Source organism: Acomys minous (genome assembly GCF_964271855.1).
Source record: "Acomys minous genome assembly, chromosome: 2".
NCBI lineage: Eukaryota > Metazoa > Chordata > Mammalia > Rodentia > Muridae > Acomys > Acomys minous.
Genome location: NC_140484.1, coordinates 28,000,310 through 28,015,762, shown reverse-complemented (window position 1 = coordinate 28,015,762; position 15,453 = coordinate 28,000,310). Strand labels below are relative to the sequence as shown.

Sequence of the window (15,453 nt, the reverse complement as noted above, 5' to 3'; positions counted from 1 at the left end):
ATTATTACTCTATCAGTTTTCCAGTAGAGAGACTAAGGCTTAGGCACATGAAGAAACGAGAACACATCTCATGCAGCAGCTTGCAAACCAAGAGCAGATGGACAGTTCTGAGAAGTATTGCAGCTTGGAATGGGGAAGAAATTGAGCTCTTTTGACAAGAGGAAAGCTAAGTGAATCTCTCAAGAATAGAAAACGTCTTTTTAAAAACAGTAAGGATCAAAATACAAAGCACCAGCCTTCTAGAGGGCCATTGCTTTGTGTTACCTCCTACTATACACATCTCTGATTCAGCCTGATTCTCTGCAAATTCTAGGAGGCAGGCTCACATGTCCTCCAGTGTTAAGAGGATTTATTACTGTCTCATCTTCCTCTCTATGATCGGGTTGATAGACAGAAACGATTAAAGGAGACTTACTTGTAACTTAGGAGCTATGAGGTTCAGCTCACAATAGAAAGGTGTGTGTGTGTGTGTGTGTGTGTGTGTGTGTGTGTGTGTGTGTGTGTGTAACTGTTATCACAGTGGCAGGACCAGCCACAGAGGCATCACTGAAAACATGAAGCAGTGTTCATAAAGGACTTAGCTCCCTCACATCCAAATGTTGGTAGTGTCTGGAAGAAGATGACATAGTAGCTACCTCCTAGGAAACACATCCTTCTCCCAGCAGGAAGAATAACTGGGTCATGTGTATCAGGGAGTCCTGGATGAGATCACCTTCCTCTGGGACTTTAAATGGAGACTCAAATGCTCCCAGGTAGGAGCTTCACCAACCTGAATAGAAAATGATGCACTTAGCATAAGAATGAATTTTCCTCCAAATGATTTCTGGAGAGACAAATTAGTTGGGAGGCAGAGTATACGTTGTTCTCCCATTCAAAACCCAAACAGAAATAAGCCTGACAAATCTATGCAGGAATGCTAATTAGGAAAGAGAAAGCTGGATAGGAGAGAAGACAAGGTGGGGATAGTGGAACGACAGACTCGAAGCACGTGTCTGTGTGAAGAGTTAACTTATTAAGCAATTATGACTTTGTGTCAGTCACATATGCTAGACAGTGGCCCCCGTGTGTCCCTCACTCCTTCACTGTAACAAACACATGTTGCATGTGCAGTGGCCTGAACTGGAGTCACCCTGAGAATGCTATCATGTAGTCCTTTACGACAGCCTATAGGGAAAACCCTATAATGGGGCTGGTAAGAATATTTCTGGGCTGGACTGATCACCTGAATTTGATGCCCACACCCGTCAAGGTAGCAGAACAAAACAGACTCCTGATAATCATCCTCTGACTCCACACACATGCCATAACATATGCCCACCTTGTACACACTAATATAAACATATACACAATATATGTCAAAAAGCTGTAATGGTGCTAGAAAACTGGCTCAGTTAAGAGCACTGGCTGTTCTTCCTAAGAACCCAGGTTCAATTTCCAACACCCACACATCTGCTCACAATCACCTGAAACGTTGGTTCTAGGAGATCCAACACCTTCTTCTGGCCTATGTGGGTACCAGACACTTACCTAGTGTGCAAATATACATGCAGGCAAATACCCAGAAACACATAGCTTAAATTTTAAAAACCTATAATGTCTACAAACTTATTCTTATTTGCCTTTCAGAAATAATACATAAAATTAAACATGTTCCATTAATAATAATAATTCATTATCTCATAATTCTGAAGTTTAGTTATAGTCCAATAATACATGGCATTGACATGGCAGAGGAAAATATTATGGTAAAACAGAAAATTCTAGAGTGAGAATCCCTAGATTCATACCCTGGTCCAACCAACGGACTTCAGGCCAATTACTTAACTTCTACTAAGATCAAAGTTGTTTTGCAAAGGAGAACAGAATTTATGTGTGAACTGCTTAAGACAATACTAGCAAGTGTGAGCCAATCTTAGATAGCACAGCTGTAATTCTTATCACGTTTCCATGCTGAGAACACAATGCTTTGATGGAAGAAAACGGTCTCCAGAGACAAGCCATGAGAAGAAAGATTGAGAGTAGTTTTTAGGGTAAAATAAGGAGGCTGAGAAATTTACAAAATCCTTATCCCCAGTTTGCAAATGTGAGCTTGGCACCACCTCCCCCCAGTTCTGTGGCAGTTCTCTCAAGAGATAAATAGTCTCTACCGCTGACACGACTTCCTTATTTTTTGGACATGAAGGATCTTGGGTAATTATTAAAGCAAGCAAAGTAAAAAGACAAATCTTTACACCAGAGCACAAGCTCTCAGGCTTTGCTACTGACCTAGTCACAACAAGGAAAAGAAAAGTGCTCAGCAGTCAAAGCCACTTATAAAACTTCAGGTGATTGTTTAAGAAGACTATTGGTCATCTACTATAGCGCTGATAAAAAAAAAATAATATAGGCATTAAATACCTTACCCTGCCCCCATCAGCACAAGCATAGGCACTCCATGAAGAGCATGGCCCAGAAGAGAAAATGGAATGTAGAAGATAGGGAGCAGGGATGAGGGTGTGCAAGTGGAGCATCAGGACTGCACAGAAAGAATTACAGGCCAGCATCCACCAAGGGACCGCAAGGAAATGCTTCCTTCTATGGGGGACACAATGCTGCCGTTCTGTCATGAGAATTCCAGCAGTTTGCCTTGTTCCAATAGTCCTAAACACTGTTTGAGAAATCTTCACTCCATTCCTAGCTCTGAATGATATAGCATCTGACCATTCTTGCAAACAAATACACAGGGCTGATGCTCCTCTTGCAAATGATATGTGGGTACCAACTTCCCTGTTGGATCTGGATGCTGCACTCACCCTTGAAGAAGTTGGGGTTATTATAACAACTCACACATTGAGAATTCATGTGATGACATGTGCCACCACCTCCTCATACAAGCTCATTTTTTTCTAAGTGCAATGTTGTATGCAAGGATGACTTTATCCCTAAAATCAAAGAAGTTATGAATCTATCTCAAAGTTTTCAACCTGCGATAAAATAATCACTCTTTTCCCCAAAGTCTCTTATTTTCCTAAAAACTGTTTCCCTATTAACTATGTATGGCAAACTGGTGTTTTCCTAAAGGAAGAAAAATTATTCTATTCTCTCTTTTGTTTCTCACACCTAGTACATTGTTAAGCACATTATTCAGTTACAATATTACTGATTTTTAGGGTGAAAGAGCCCCCTCACTAGAAAGATAAAGGGGGAAAGTCAAGTAAACACTGAGTGTCCTTTGCCAAGCTCCATGCTGTATATTCTCCCTAGCCTGGTGAACCCCCACTGTACCTCTGTGAAGAAGGCATCTATGACCCAAACTCACAACTTGACCCAAGTTTGGAAAGTGTCAAGTGGCAGAACTTTAGCCTTCAAGTATAAGTCAATCAAGAATGATGTCATGATAAGAATGAATAATAAGCAATGTCAGATGAGATACTCTGGATTTTAATATCATGTACCAGAAGGGTAAAATTATGTAAAAACAGAAAAAATGTGTCTGGGATATGCAAAACTGATTATTATTTGGCTGTGGAAATAATGAAATTGTGATCATTGCAGGAAAATAGATAAGTAACATAAACACATAAAGAAAATGCATGTTTTTACTTATGCGTGAATCATATGGTGTTGTGAATTCTAACCCTTAAGAACACCGTTAATAACTCCCTGTTACCGCCTTACTGTCAGCAACAAGCAGTCAAGGATGATTAATTACTTCACCCCTTATCCGTTTTCAAAAGGCTGAAATGGTGTGCTCCAGACGCAGGTTCTCCCAGCACTCCTCGGTCTCTATCTGCTGGAGGACATGGCCGACATAGCCTGCCCTCTACCCTAAACTTTTCAGGACAGAGCTTTCCTCCCCTTCACTATATAATCTGGACATTTTATTGCTCTTGCTTTTTTTTTTCCCTCTCTCTCTCTCTCTCTCTTCTCCCTTACATGACAGCCAAAAGCTGCTTCCAATGAACCTACATTTATATACCTTAACTTACCTTACCTACAATAAACTCTAGGTTAACAGCTTCAGTGGTTTCCCACCTCCCTCGATATAGTTATTTTTCTCTGTAGATATTTTATTACTGTGCAGTTTCTCGGTATCTTAGTTTTGCTAGCTCAAGTTACTGTAGGTAAGACACCAAATGATTCCAAATCACATGGTGTATGTATTTTTAAGCATTAGCAAGCAATAATCAAAGTATTAATGGCCAAAACATCTTTGCAAAACTAAGTCTCTTTAGAAACTTGTGCCTATCAGCATTGCTCTCCAAAAACCTTAGATGACGTCAGCAACTTCTTAGCCCTGACAATCAGCAGAGGAGCTGGGTCAAGAATAAGAGCAACAGACAGGGTAAGGAAGAGGAATTACAACTGACAGAAGACAAGACCCCACTCCCCAAGCAATCATGGTTGGTGTCATTCAAAGCTCCTGTGGTGTCAGTGACCCAACATCACACTACCACATCAAAGCATTTGGTCCATAGCTGACTCCCATCTGTCTGACTTTCTATAGTCTAGCAGAGGTAAAGATCCATGGAAAGAAATTAGTGCTTTAATTCAAATTAAATAATAAAAATATACACAAACCATATTTCATCCTGTCAAATGTTATGCCCTGGGCCAATCTGTGAAAGTGCTGCCCCCTGCTGGAGAGTTTGGATGAGAACTGACCAGGGTATAACAGAAGGCTGACAATGACCATGTGTTCACATTGGACCATAGACAAAGGAAGTCAGGACCTGGTCCATGTGCACTATCACACAATCTACTAGGCCTACTCGACAGAATTAGTGCAATAGCATATCTCCAGTCCAGACCAGACACGGAACTGTACGATGCTCTAGTTGAATGAGCCCACATGTCCCTGGGGAGGAGAAGGCTGACTGGCAGCATCACCCTTTCTGGCTTGCTATTGTATCCTGTGTTCTTCACCACAGTACTCTGAAGGAAGCCAGGTAGATCTACAGTCTCTTCAACCTTCACTCATGTGTTTTAGATTCAGATTATTTGTCAGAAGTTATTTGGCATCTTGGGCATGTCAACTAACTTCTCTCTTCCTGGGCTTTCTCCCTTCTACACTAATCAGAAATGCTAACAGCTGCTTGACAGAATTCTTATGAGGATAAAGTAAATCTTGTTTGAATATGAAACTTAGCATGTAATACATGTTGACCTTGTTTACTATTCTTATGATTACCATGTGTAAGCTGGTGGTGCACATCTTAATCCCAGCACTAGGGAGGCTGAGGCAGGCGAATCTCTATAAGTTCCAAGTTAGCCTCGTCTGCAGAGTGAGTTCCAGGATAGCCTGAACTATAAAGAGAAACCCTGTCTCAAAAGAACCAAAAAAAAAAATCTTTATTTCTTTGACCCATTTTGCCCTTTGTTCATCTGTCCACTGGTTTGTGAGTTTCTCTGTTAATGATTTAAAAGTAATCTTTGTATTTTACAGATGTCATTCTCACCTATTATTTATATGTCAATCATTTTATTTTAGTCTCTGCTAAGGTGACATTGCAATTACATGCACCTGCGATTTTTATGTGGTTTTATGCCAGTCTTTTTATTGTGGATTTTTACACTTACTTTGAAAGACCTTCCATGCCACAAGAGTATGGGAATATTCCCCTGTGTTCTAGCAGTTATGTAATGCCTTGAAAGGTTATCTCTTTAATCCTCTTACAACTTGGACATAGGTTACTAGGTGATAGTCCAACTATATTACTTACTCAAATTAGCCATGACCTCTCTGTGATCTAAAATAATATCTATTGGCAAATACTAATCTCAGCACAGCTATGGATTAAGGATTTTGATTCTGTAACATCAGTTTCCTGTTCCTAGGATTGTTTAATTTCTTACTATTGGTTAGGCTGGCCCCGGAGCATTCCATGTGTTCACTACATTATGTGCCATTCATCACATGGTTTTGCTTTGGTTTTCTTTTATTGCCAGAAGAATTATGGGAACGATTTCTCAAATTTCAAAATAATGGAATCTAAATTGAAATAACAATGTATTTAAAACGTTGAAGGACAATTTCATTCATTAATAAACTTTTTACTTAAACAGCCCTAATTTTCTGTTGAATTTTATCATTTTTTAAATATGATGTCAGTCATTTCTTCTCATGTTTATTCCTATTATTTCCCTTTACTGGTCTGGTTTTTCTCCTTGCATCTTGTTCATTTCTCTTAGAGAGCATTTATACTTACTCATGCAGTATTCTTTGATTAGGTGTAAAATAGTTTCCTTGGACTGAATTACTTATTCTGAGTAGGCATGAACAGCTGCACTGCTCCAATGTGACACATTTGCTGTGTCTTCATCAACACAAGGATATTGGGTTCTATTCCTAACTCGTGAACAGCTTCATTATCTTTAAACTAATGTAGTTAAACAGGTATCATTTTATTCAGTACCATTTGTTTACTTGTTTTCATTACTGAAGAGAGCTAAATTCACAGAACCCCTAATGTTTAGTAATCTGTATTTTATAATGATGCTGTCTTGTAATCTCAGTGCTGTGCTGTCAGTTCACACCTAAACTCATATATATTTTTTCTATTAATTTTCTGTTTTATTATATATTTTATGGTTTATATCAGAGATGCAATATATCCACAGATAATTTTATAAATTTCCACAATGTTTCGCTCTTTGGCTTTCTATACTAAAAAGTTATTTTTTCTCTTCTTCTACATTCACATTTATTTATTTATTTATCATGTGTGTGTGTGTGTGTGTGTGTGTGTGTGTGTGTGTGTGTGCATCCACACCCGCAAAAGGGCATTGGATCTTGCTAGAGTTGTGAGCATCCTGACATGAATGACAGGAAACTAACTATAATCTTTTCCTGAGAGTGGCAAACATTCTTAACCCCTGATCCATCTCTCCAGGGCCAATGTCTTTAATAGTGTATGGAATATGCCTAATTAAACTACCTGCTTCTGATTATTTGGGGGGAAAGACATTGAATGTTTTTCAGTGCAAGTAAACAATTATTAGGTTATATAAAACCTTAATTTACCCTTGGAACAATTTTGTCAAAAAAATCATACTTTTCTAAGTAAATGCCCATTGCATCTATATTTTTCAGATTACTTTTAGATAGATTCTCATTTGTGAGAAGTCTCTGGCTTGTGGTTATGGATTCTCTCTCGTTTTAAGAATTCATTTCTCTTACCTGGTGGTGACGGCCAGCAGTCCTCAAGTAGACTCATCTTTCCTATCATCTCTTACCCTTAGTGTCTAATCTGTAGAATGTTGCTTTATTAATTCTACTTTTATCTTTTTCCCTGTTTAACCACCATGATTCTTCCTTGCCTTCTTCCATTGAGTGCTTATTTTCAGTGATTTCTGTTTTTTGTACATTTTTTTCAAGTTAGGATTTTTGACCTACTATTGTAATGAGAATTCTCTTTCTCCAAGTATTTACATGGTAACATAATTTGAATTTTTATATTTTAAGTTTTAGAACTCATATATCATAGAAATCAAAAAAAGCAAATAAGCAGAAATGAATAAAATAAAAAGTAATCATTTATCTACCACCCAGTTTAACCAGTTAGCCTTTTATAAGCAAAAACCTATAAGTATAAAATTAACATAAATGATATTTGGCCACACACTGTTTTTTATAGGCTATCTTTCTATTATATTCTAAAATAAATATACCTCAGTAGTGACTCCTTTTTCTAGACTATCAACCTGAATTTTACCACTATTCATTTAAATATCTCCTGTCACCGGGCAATGCCTAAGCTTCCTCACAAGCTCCGTGAGAGTTGAAAAACACATTCATGTGGCCTTACAGACTTGCCTGGAACAAGGACAAATCATAGTATATTAGTTGTTGAAGGAACTCAGCATTATGCATTCAGAGTTGCATCTCTCCAACACTAGACAATGGCTGGCATGGACACCACTCAATGAAAGCATCCCAAAACGTGCCTGAGTCAACCAAAGCAGAATTTAGAGAACATAAAAAGAATATCAGATAAGCATCTCTCAAAATGCCAGTCACTACCCTATCTGTTCAATCATTTTGTTGTTGTTATTTTGTTTTTATGATTTTCAATAAGGTACCAATAATCTTATACCATATTTTTAAAAAGAAAAACCAGTATTCAGAAAGTTAAAATCATGGTGGAAGATCAGACATTGAAGTGCCATTGCGTTCTTCTCAAACAATACTGAATTCACTACTGAGAAGGTTTTGTTAGTTACAAGTGCAATTAACACAGTCACTAAAAACATCTTTTATGTCTTTATTTCAAGATTATCTAGGTCCAAATTAATGCATCGTATTTTAACTGGCACCTTAAAAACAGGAAGATGGTTCTGATTAATTAAATTACTGACATACTTTTAAATAAAAAGGTGACACATAAGGACATTTTTTAAATGGCTTTTAGGGTTTTTTTTAATTTAAAATATAACGACATCATTTTTCTCCTTCTCTTTCCTTCCCCAGCACCCCCATTCTCTCTCTCTCTCTCTCTCTCTCTCTCTCTCTCTCTCTCTCTCTCTCTCTCTCTCTCTCTCTGCATGGCTTTTATTTCTTTAGTCCATGTAATCACTACAGCAACCTTTTGCAATGTGTGATTATGTGTATTCTCTATTAATTGTCTTGTGTTTCATGATGCATGCTCAAATGGACTATTGCTTTCATTTGTAAGCTTGTTTGTTTGTTTGTTTGAGACAGGGTCTCTCTGTGTAGTCTTGGCTGTCCTGGACTCGCTCTGTAGACCAGGCTGGCCTCAAACTCACAGCAATCCACTTGCCTCTGCTTCTCAAGTGCTGGGATTAAAGGCATGCACCACCACATCCAGCTTATAAGCATTTTTCTAAGCTGAACTTTGGAACTAATTTATATTTCTTTTATGAACAATGCAAGATGATATTTACTTTGCATCACCGAGAGCATGCACAGTCTTTTACCACAAACCCTTCATTTCTCCACACTCTGGAACTCTGAAATTCCGAGGAGATACCTTAAAGGGCAGAATTCCTTGTTAAAACCATTTGGATGTGTTGCCTAAGGGTAATGTATGCCTCACTTATATCGTGCAAGTCTGGATCACAATACAATATTAGAGAAAGACAGATATGGCTTAGAGACATCCAAAGAGCAAGTGAAGCCTTCAACAACTTCAAATGCACATAGGGTCTGGTGCCACCACAGCCCTGAGCTTCCTACTGAAAGAGAAGGACTCTTCTCCACCACTGACCAAGTCTAACAGTCTTTTTCCCCCATTTAGCTTTCTTGTCCAACCTCTTCCAAAGTATCAAATAAGTAGGTGACATGTAATTATAATGACAGAACTACTCTTTTCAAATTCTAAATTGCCCAAGATGGGAATGCATAGAAAAAAAATCAGTATTTGTTGAACTCTTCATTAACATTGAGGATAGCTGTCTCATTTACCTCTTAATCAAGCTGCCCACTGACTTCTACTGTCTGCCTCTCCTCTTCATTCTCTGCCTGTAATTTCTTCTTTTACTTTCTAAGTTCTTGATCTTTGCTTTTTAAACACGATTCCCTCTCATGTACTTTTCCAACTTTTTTTTTTTCATATCTTGCCCAATTTACATTTTGAGAGACTTAAGCAACAAAAGTAAAGTTCGCTCCCCCATTTCTTCTGCCTCCCTGGCCACCAGTGTAGGCTCTACCAGGACAACAAAATACAAGGAAAGATCCCCACTTTCAAGCCCATCCTGATTTTCCTTTATAACTTGTAACTCTCTGTGGCACCAAATCTTTACCATCAAGTAAATGTATTTTCTCTTTTCTGCGATAGGCAGAGGTATAACTGCAGAGCATCGTGTGTCTCCACACCTGATGGGTTAGATTTGGAAAAGTCATAATATTCTCCACCGTACCTTTGCTTCTTTTCCTCCTCTCCCCTTCTGCCTTCCCTGACCCAAGGCCCACTGACACCAGAGACCTCGGGGTCAGCAAATAGACCTGACCCCTCCCAGCAGTGAACTCTGGCTGAACTGTATTAAGCAGCTAGGTGATAAGAGGCATAGTCCAATCCTCCCCCACGTTTGAGGGAAGCAGAAATCTTGAACCACAACTTCTACGTCCTAGCGGCTCAAATGGAAATGGATACTGCCAAAGCAAAACCATAAATGCATGGAAGAGAAAACATGCCCATCCAAGCTCTAGTTTTAATAACGTTTCACTTGAGAAAGCTTTGTTTGTCTGTCTCATAAATATAACATTGTGCAGAAAGCATCAAAGATCAATTTCTCGCATAAAACAAGTTTATTCGAGGGTAGGACTACAGAAAGCTACTGGAAATAATTAGAAATAATGAGTACTAGGACATTTGATTTATATGTTCATTTTACTTCTGATTGAGTACAAGTCACAGTAATCTATAAAATTGTTGACCCTGAATCTTCTGTTTATTCCGTATGCGTCTGCTGAGAAGTTGGCATAACATCAAGCCTTTGGGGCCAACTACCAGTACAAGATAGGCTTTCCGTTTAGCAAGCTTACAGTTCGGTGAGAATGAGAGTCAGGGGAACATTACAGCACTGTGTTTGGCTGTATAGAGCTGTACACGCTCTCCTGAGAACACTGAGGAGGCGGCATCTAATGTTACCCAGGGAGGTTGTCAAAGGAAGCATCATAGAGTAGACAGCTCTTGTCCAAATCTCGATGGAATCAATGAAGCCTAACAGTGAACTTAGAAGACACAGCTTGGGACTGCGTAAACAATGAGCTTGGAGACCTACGGAAGCATTCAGTGTTAAGGGAAGGGCATGTGAAGGATGGGGAAAGGGGACCCAGGATGTGGTATTAAACAGTGTGTGCCATACTGATGACATGGGACAGTATCTACCACGTGGAGTTGTGTAGAGATATAATAACCCACACTGAGCAGGTATTAATGCCAGGGACCATTTTGAATATTTGATGTTTACTTTAATGTCTAATCCTCAGAACTATAAAGTAAGATATACGATTACCCTAATTTTATATAGAAAGACATTGAGGCACAAAGACCTTCTGCTGGTATGGAAGCAGAGGAATAAAAGGGGGCACTTCCTTTTTCTTTTAACATGGGCTCTCCTTACGTAACCCAAGCTAGCCTTGAACTTGCTATTCTCCTGCTGCACCTTCCCTGATAGTCTTGAGTTACAGATATGACCACCACACTTGGATCAAAGAGTCCATTTTTATATAGTTAAGTTCAGTGGACAGTATTCATTTGAGCTAAGAGCTTCATTGTGAAGGAAAAATGGGGAACGTAGAGACATTGATCAGAGACTGTTAAGTGGGAGCTAGGCAGTGCTAGTGAAAGTCTTTGACATTTTAAATCATGCTCTCTTTTCATATTTTTCAAATGGATACTGTCAAGGGAGTCTGTCTAGTTTAGTTTTTACTGTACCTTGACACAACCTAGAACCCTGAGAAGAGGGAAACCTCATTGGAAGACTTGCCTCCATCAGCCCAGATCGTTCTGTGGGTGTGTATATGTGGTACTTTCTTGTCTGCTCACTGATACAAGAGGGGCCAGTCCACTATGGGCAGTACCATCCCTAAGCAAGTGGACCACAGCTAGCTAAGCAGGATGCAGTGGGCAAGCCAGGAAACAGCATTCTCCCATTGTTTCTGCTTGAGTTCTTGCCCTGAACTCACTAAGCAATGGACCTGTAAGTTGAGTTTCTCTCCTAAATTGTTTTTCGTCACGGTGTTTATCACAGCAACTTTGAAAGTCAACTAAGATAAGGCCTTTCTGAAATTATTCTCTTGTCCCAGGATGTCGTAGCTGCCCTCCATTATGACTTATTAGCATAATCTAGACCTAAACAAAACACATTAGAAGTGTTTTCTTATTCATCTCCACTATAGCAGCGTGTCCACAGCCTGTTTCTTAACTACAGTTCACAGATTAGAAAGCCTGATGTTCACAGTGAACATGTAAATGTATGATCCTTCCCTGTAGTGCTGTCTGTGACCTTCTTCCATCAACTTCTATTTTTACCTCACTCTTCTCTTTGCCCATACAGGTTCAACATAAGTTTTCAAGGCAGAACTTGGGAATTTAAAATACAGGTGCCTGTTGATTCCATGGCCTCTTCTGCCTCCTCTGATGGATGCTATGAAGCTATGCCTAAAGATAGTCTAGTTGGCACGACAAGCCAGGAGCGTTTCCAAAGTCGTGTCAGTATGTTATTCTCATAACACCCAGAGAGTACCCAGAGAGAACACCATTGCTTCACTTGAGACAGTTAAAGAGATAAGCAGAAAAAGAAAAAAGGGGGAAACTATAATGACTTTTCCCTGTCTGTGTTCTGGCTTGGGCCTCTGCCAGCTTAGTGGGATCTTGGGTAGCTGACCTCCCCCATTCCCAGAACTCTTAGCTTCTGAACAACCTCAGTTCCTGGTTCTTTTATCCTTCCGCTGTTCCATCCAGGCCTACTTTGCTGGATCTTCCTTATCTCTTGGCTCCTAGAAGTTGGGGTTACCTGGAGACCCACCTTAGATCCACACCCTACCCAGTCCTTACAGGAGCTCATGCAGCCTCAAGACTGAACATCTGTCATACACTGGCTCCAGGTCGGTGTCTTCCAGCGGGAGCTCTCCCTTGGAGTTCAGAATTGGATATCTGTCTAACTGTCATTCAGTTTATCTCTTAGGATAGCTAAAGTCACTGTGAGAATCAGTGCTGCATAACTGTGCCTCTGTGTCTTCTTCCACAAATGTCCTCAGCTCTATACTTCCTTTGTCTTTCTTTTTTGTTTTGTTTTATTGTGGGTTGGGTTGAGGGTTTTTTGGGGGGGAGTTCTGGTGTTTAAATCTAGGACTTCATACATGTTAATCAAGTGCTATGCCACTGGAAAACACACCAAATCTCTGAAGTGCCTTTAGTTGCAAATTGTAAGTTTCATTTTGATGTACTGATTGACAGTGATTTAAGATTCAGATATTGTAAAGGACTTCTCAGAACTTCACAGTGTATGTGAATTGAACTGAAAGGCCTTTCCAATGTCAAAATTTTCTTTAATAACCTTTACTAATTATTAACCCAAACTCAAAGTAGATTTTGCAAAAGACGAACTCACCACGTAGCCATGAACTATTACCTTTTTGATGGAAATGATGAAGTTCAGCAAAGAACAAACTACAGCTTGGCCAACAAACTGGAGACTTTGCCTTCAAAGCTATTAAGGGACATAAAAATAACCTTATCAGATCCCTGATGTCCTTGCTTGCCCTCCAGGAGAAGCTGGGCACACTGGGAGAACCTGAGAGCTTTCTGATTAAACAGCAACTTTAATGACTTTTAGTAAATTTAATAACATTTGCAAACAAACAAACAAAAAACACTAGCATTAGACAAATGCTATAACTCTTGCAATAGTTTTTTTGTAAGTCTTCAAAAATGGTTCTTATAGTTTTATCTATGTTTAAAATTACTTCATAGCAATTTCTACAACTGTATCCACAAACTGATAAAGATTGTAAACTGAGCACGGGCATCAATTTACCTGTGCTTTAGTATCCATAGAAACAGTACTTCTTCAACTATGGCAGTAAAGCTACATTACCTAACCTGAGTTGCCATATTATTCAAACCATCACTATCATGTAAAAGACACTTATTTTCTAACCAAGATAGAAAATAAAGATTAAAAACAAGAGCAAAACATTTGGATTGATGAGATGGCTCAGTGGGTAAAGGCACTTGTTGCCAAGGCTAACTTCCTCAGTTCAATCCCCAGGACCGACATGGTAGAAGAAGAGAACTGCCTTCTCCAACTGTCCTCTGACTTCTGTGAGCATCATGAATGTGTGTGTACACACACACACACACACACACACACACACACACACCAAAGTTGATTAATTTAAGTATTTTTAAAAATAACACTTTTGAAAACTGAAACATTTATTCTAAATTTTTATATATGTGACTTTATATATGTAAAAATGTGAGAAATGTGTGTGTGTGTGTGTGTGTGTGTGTGTGTGTGTGTGTGTGTGCGCACAAATGAGTTTAAAAATCCCTTAACCAGTCTTGTTTGTTCATAGAATAAATAGACAAGTGTCTGAGGAAACACAGAATAGATGAATGGAGGACAATCCCAGACTTTTTCCTTCCTACCTCAGGTCTTCATGCTTGAGCACCAAGCACCGTTACCTGCTAAGCCGTCTCTTGCCACATCCTTTTAATTGACATGAACTAATTTGTTTGTATATTTAGTGATATCTTAAGGTAACTGAACTGAGAAAAGAGTGGGCTATGTTCTAATTAGAGAGTGGATACTATTCAGTTTTCATTTCTAAAGCTTTAACATTGAAAAATTATATATAATTATAAAAACACGATTAAAAACAAGCAATTGGCCAGCCTTGTTTGAACGTGGCAGTTAGCAGCTATGACTTTCATGATTCCTTTACAGGCCTCTCCTAAGGATGCTCTTCACACGAAGGGCAAATGTGGACTTGGCTGTAGTAATTTACTTAATTTATCTTAAATTTGGTTTCAGTGAGCAACCCTAATTAACCTGATTTTTTGCTGATAATCACTCTCAATGGAATCAAATCACAAATCCGGGGATGGATTGAGCGGCACCCAGAAGGAGGCGGCACTCCGCGCACTGGTCCAGCGCACAGGATATAGCTTGGTCCAGGTAGGAACTTCTTGTGATGTCTGCTGAGGCTCAGTGAGGAATCCGGAGTCTTGAAATCACCGAGTCCCTTGAGGCAAAAAGCCATCATCCCCTGTACAGCTCTCATAGAGATGGCTTTCACAGAAAAGAAGAGAATACTTCAGCTCTGAAGGTGACCTTGTAGGTACAGCTCTTTCTACCTAGATTATCCACTCACCTTTAATTTATGTCTTGAAAATAGAACCATTATCCACAGTCATAGAGACTATTACAGTTTTGAAAGAATGTTTTAGAATATGTAAAAGCAGCTAGGATCCCCAGTTCTTAGTGAAGGTGAACTTAGCTAATGTTTTACGGTTTGGTAGAGGAAAAAACCTCAGGAATAACAACCTTGGCTTCCAGAGAGATCCCTGCAGATGAGGGAGACTTCAAGATGTTGCTTCCAAGAAGGTAACACTTTGTCAGCCTAACTATTCCAGCTTGTCCAGTCTGAGGTATATAACAATACCTTCTATCCATGTTGGCTCTTTGGGGAAAAACAAACACAAAGGCCACCAAAAAAGCCTAATTATTAGGAATTATTTGCATATTATCACTGTCATTGGGATAACTTCTCTTAGTTAATATATGCTAATATTAAGGAACAAGCTAGTGTTAGATACGTAAAAACCCCATTTTGTAGTAGACAACATATTTAAATCCACCAACAATCGGTTTTCATGCATGCACATTTCCAGGGACCTCAAATCTACCTACCATTACAAGTACAAATGTTACATATGAGTAATGATACTATTTGTCACATCTTGCTCTTATTAGCTATCTACTGGTAGATTGTGGAACTGT

The 15,453-nt window shown here is 39.1% G+C and overlaps 1 protein-coding gene and 1 long non-coding RNA gene across 4 annotated transcripts in view; one reads left to right on the top strand and one right to left on the bottom strand.

The window, feature by feature from the left end:
* The window catches only part of LOC311590425, a 136,885-nt gene that overhangs the window by 55,714 nt on the left and 65,718 nt on the right, over positions 1-15,453 (bottom strand). The gene's annotated exons all lie outside the window — the stretch shown is intronic.
* The window catches only part of A1CF (APOBEC1 complementation factor), an 80,514-nt gene that overhangs the window by 11,532 nt on the left and 53,529 nt on the right, over positions 1-15,453 (top strand). For all 3 annotated transcript variants that reach the window (XR_014777383.1, XM_084772601.1, XM_084772600.1), the window contains exon 2: positions 14,485-14,628. Coding sequence is in view for 2 of the 3 variants with exons in the window: in XM_084772601.1 (XP_084628727.1) it covers positions 14,530-14,628 (99 nt within the window). In the remaining variant the exon portion in view is untranslated. The remainder of the gene's footprint in view (positions 1-14,484; positions 14,629-15,453) is intronic.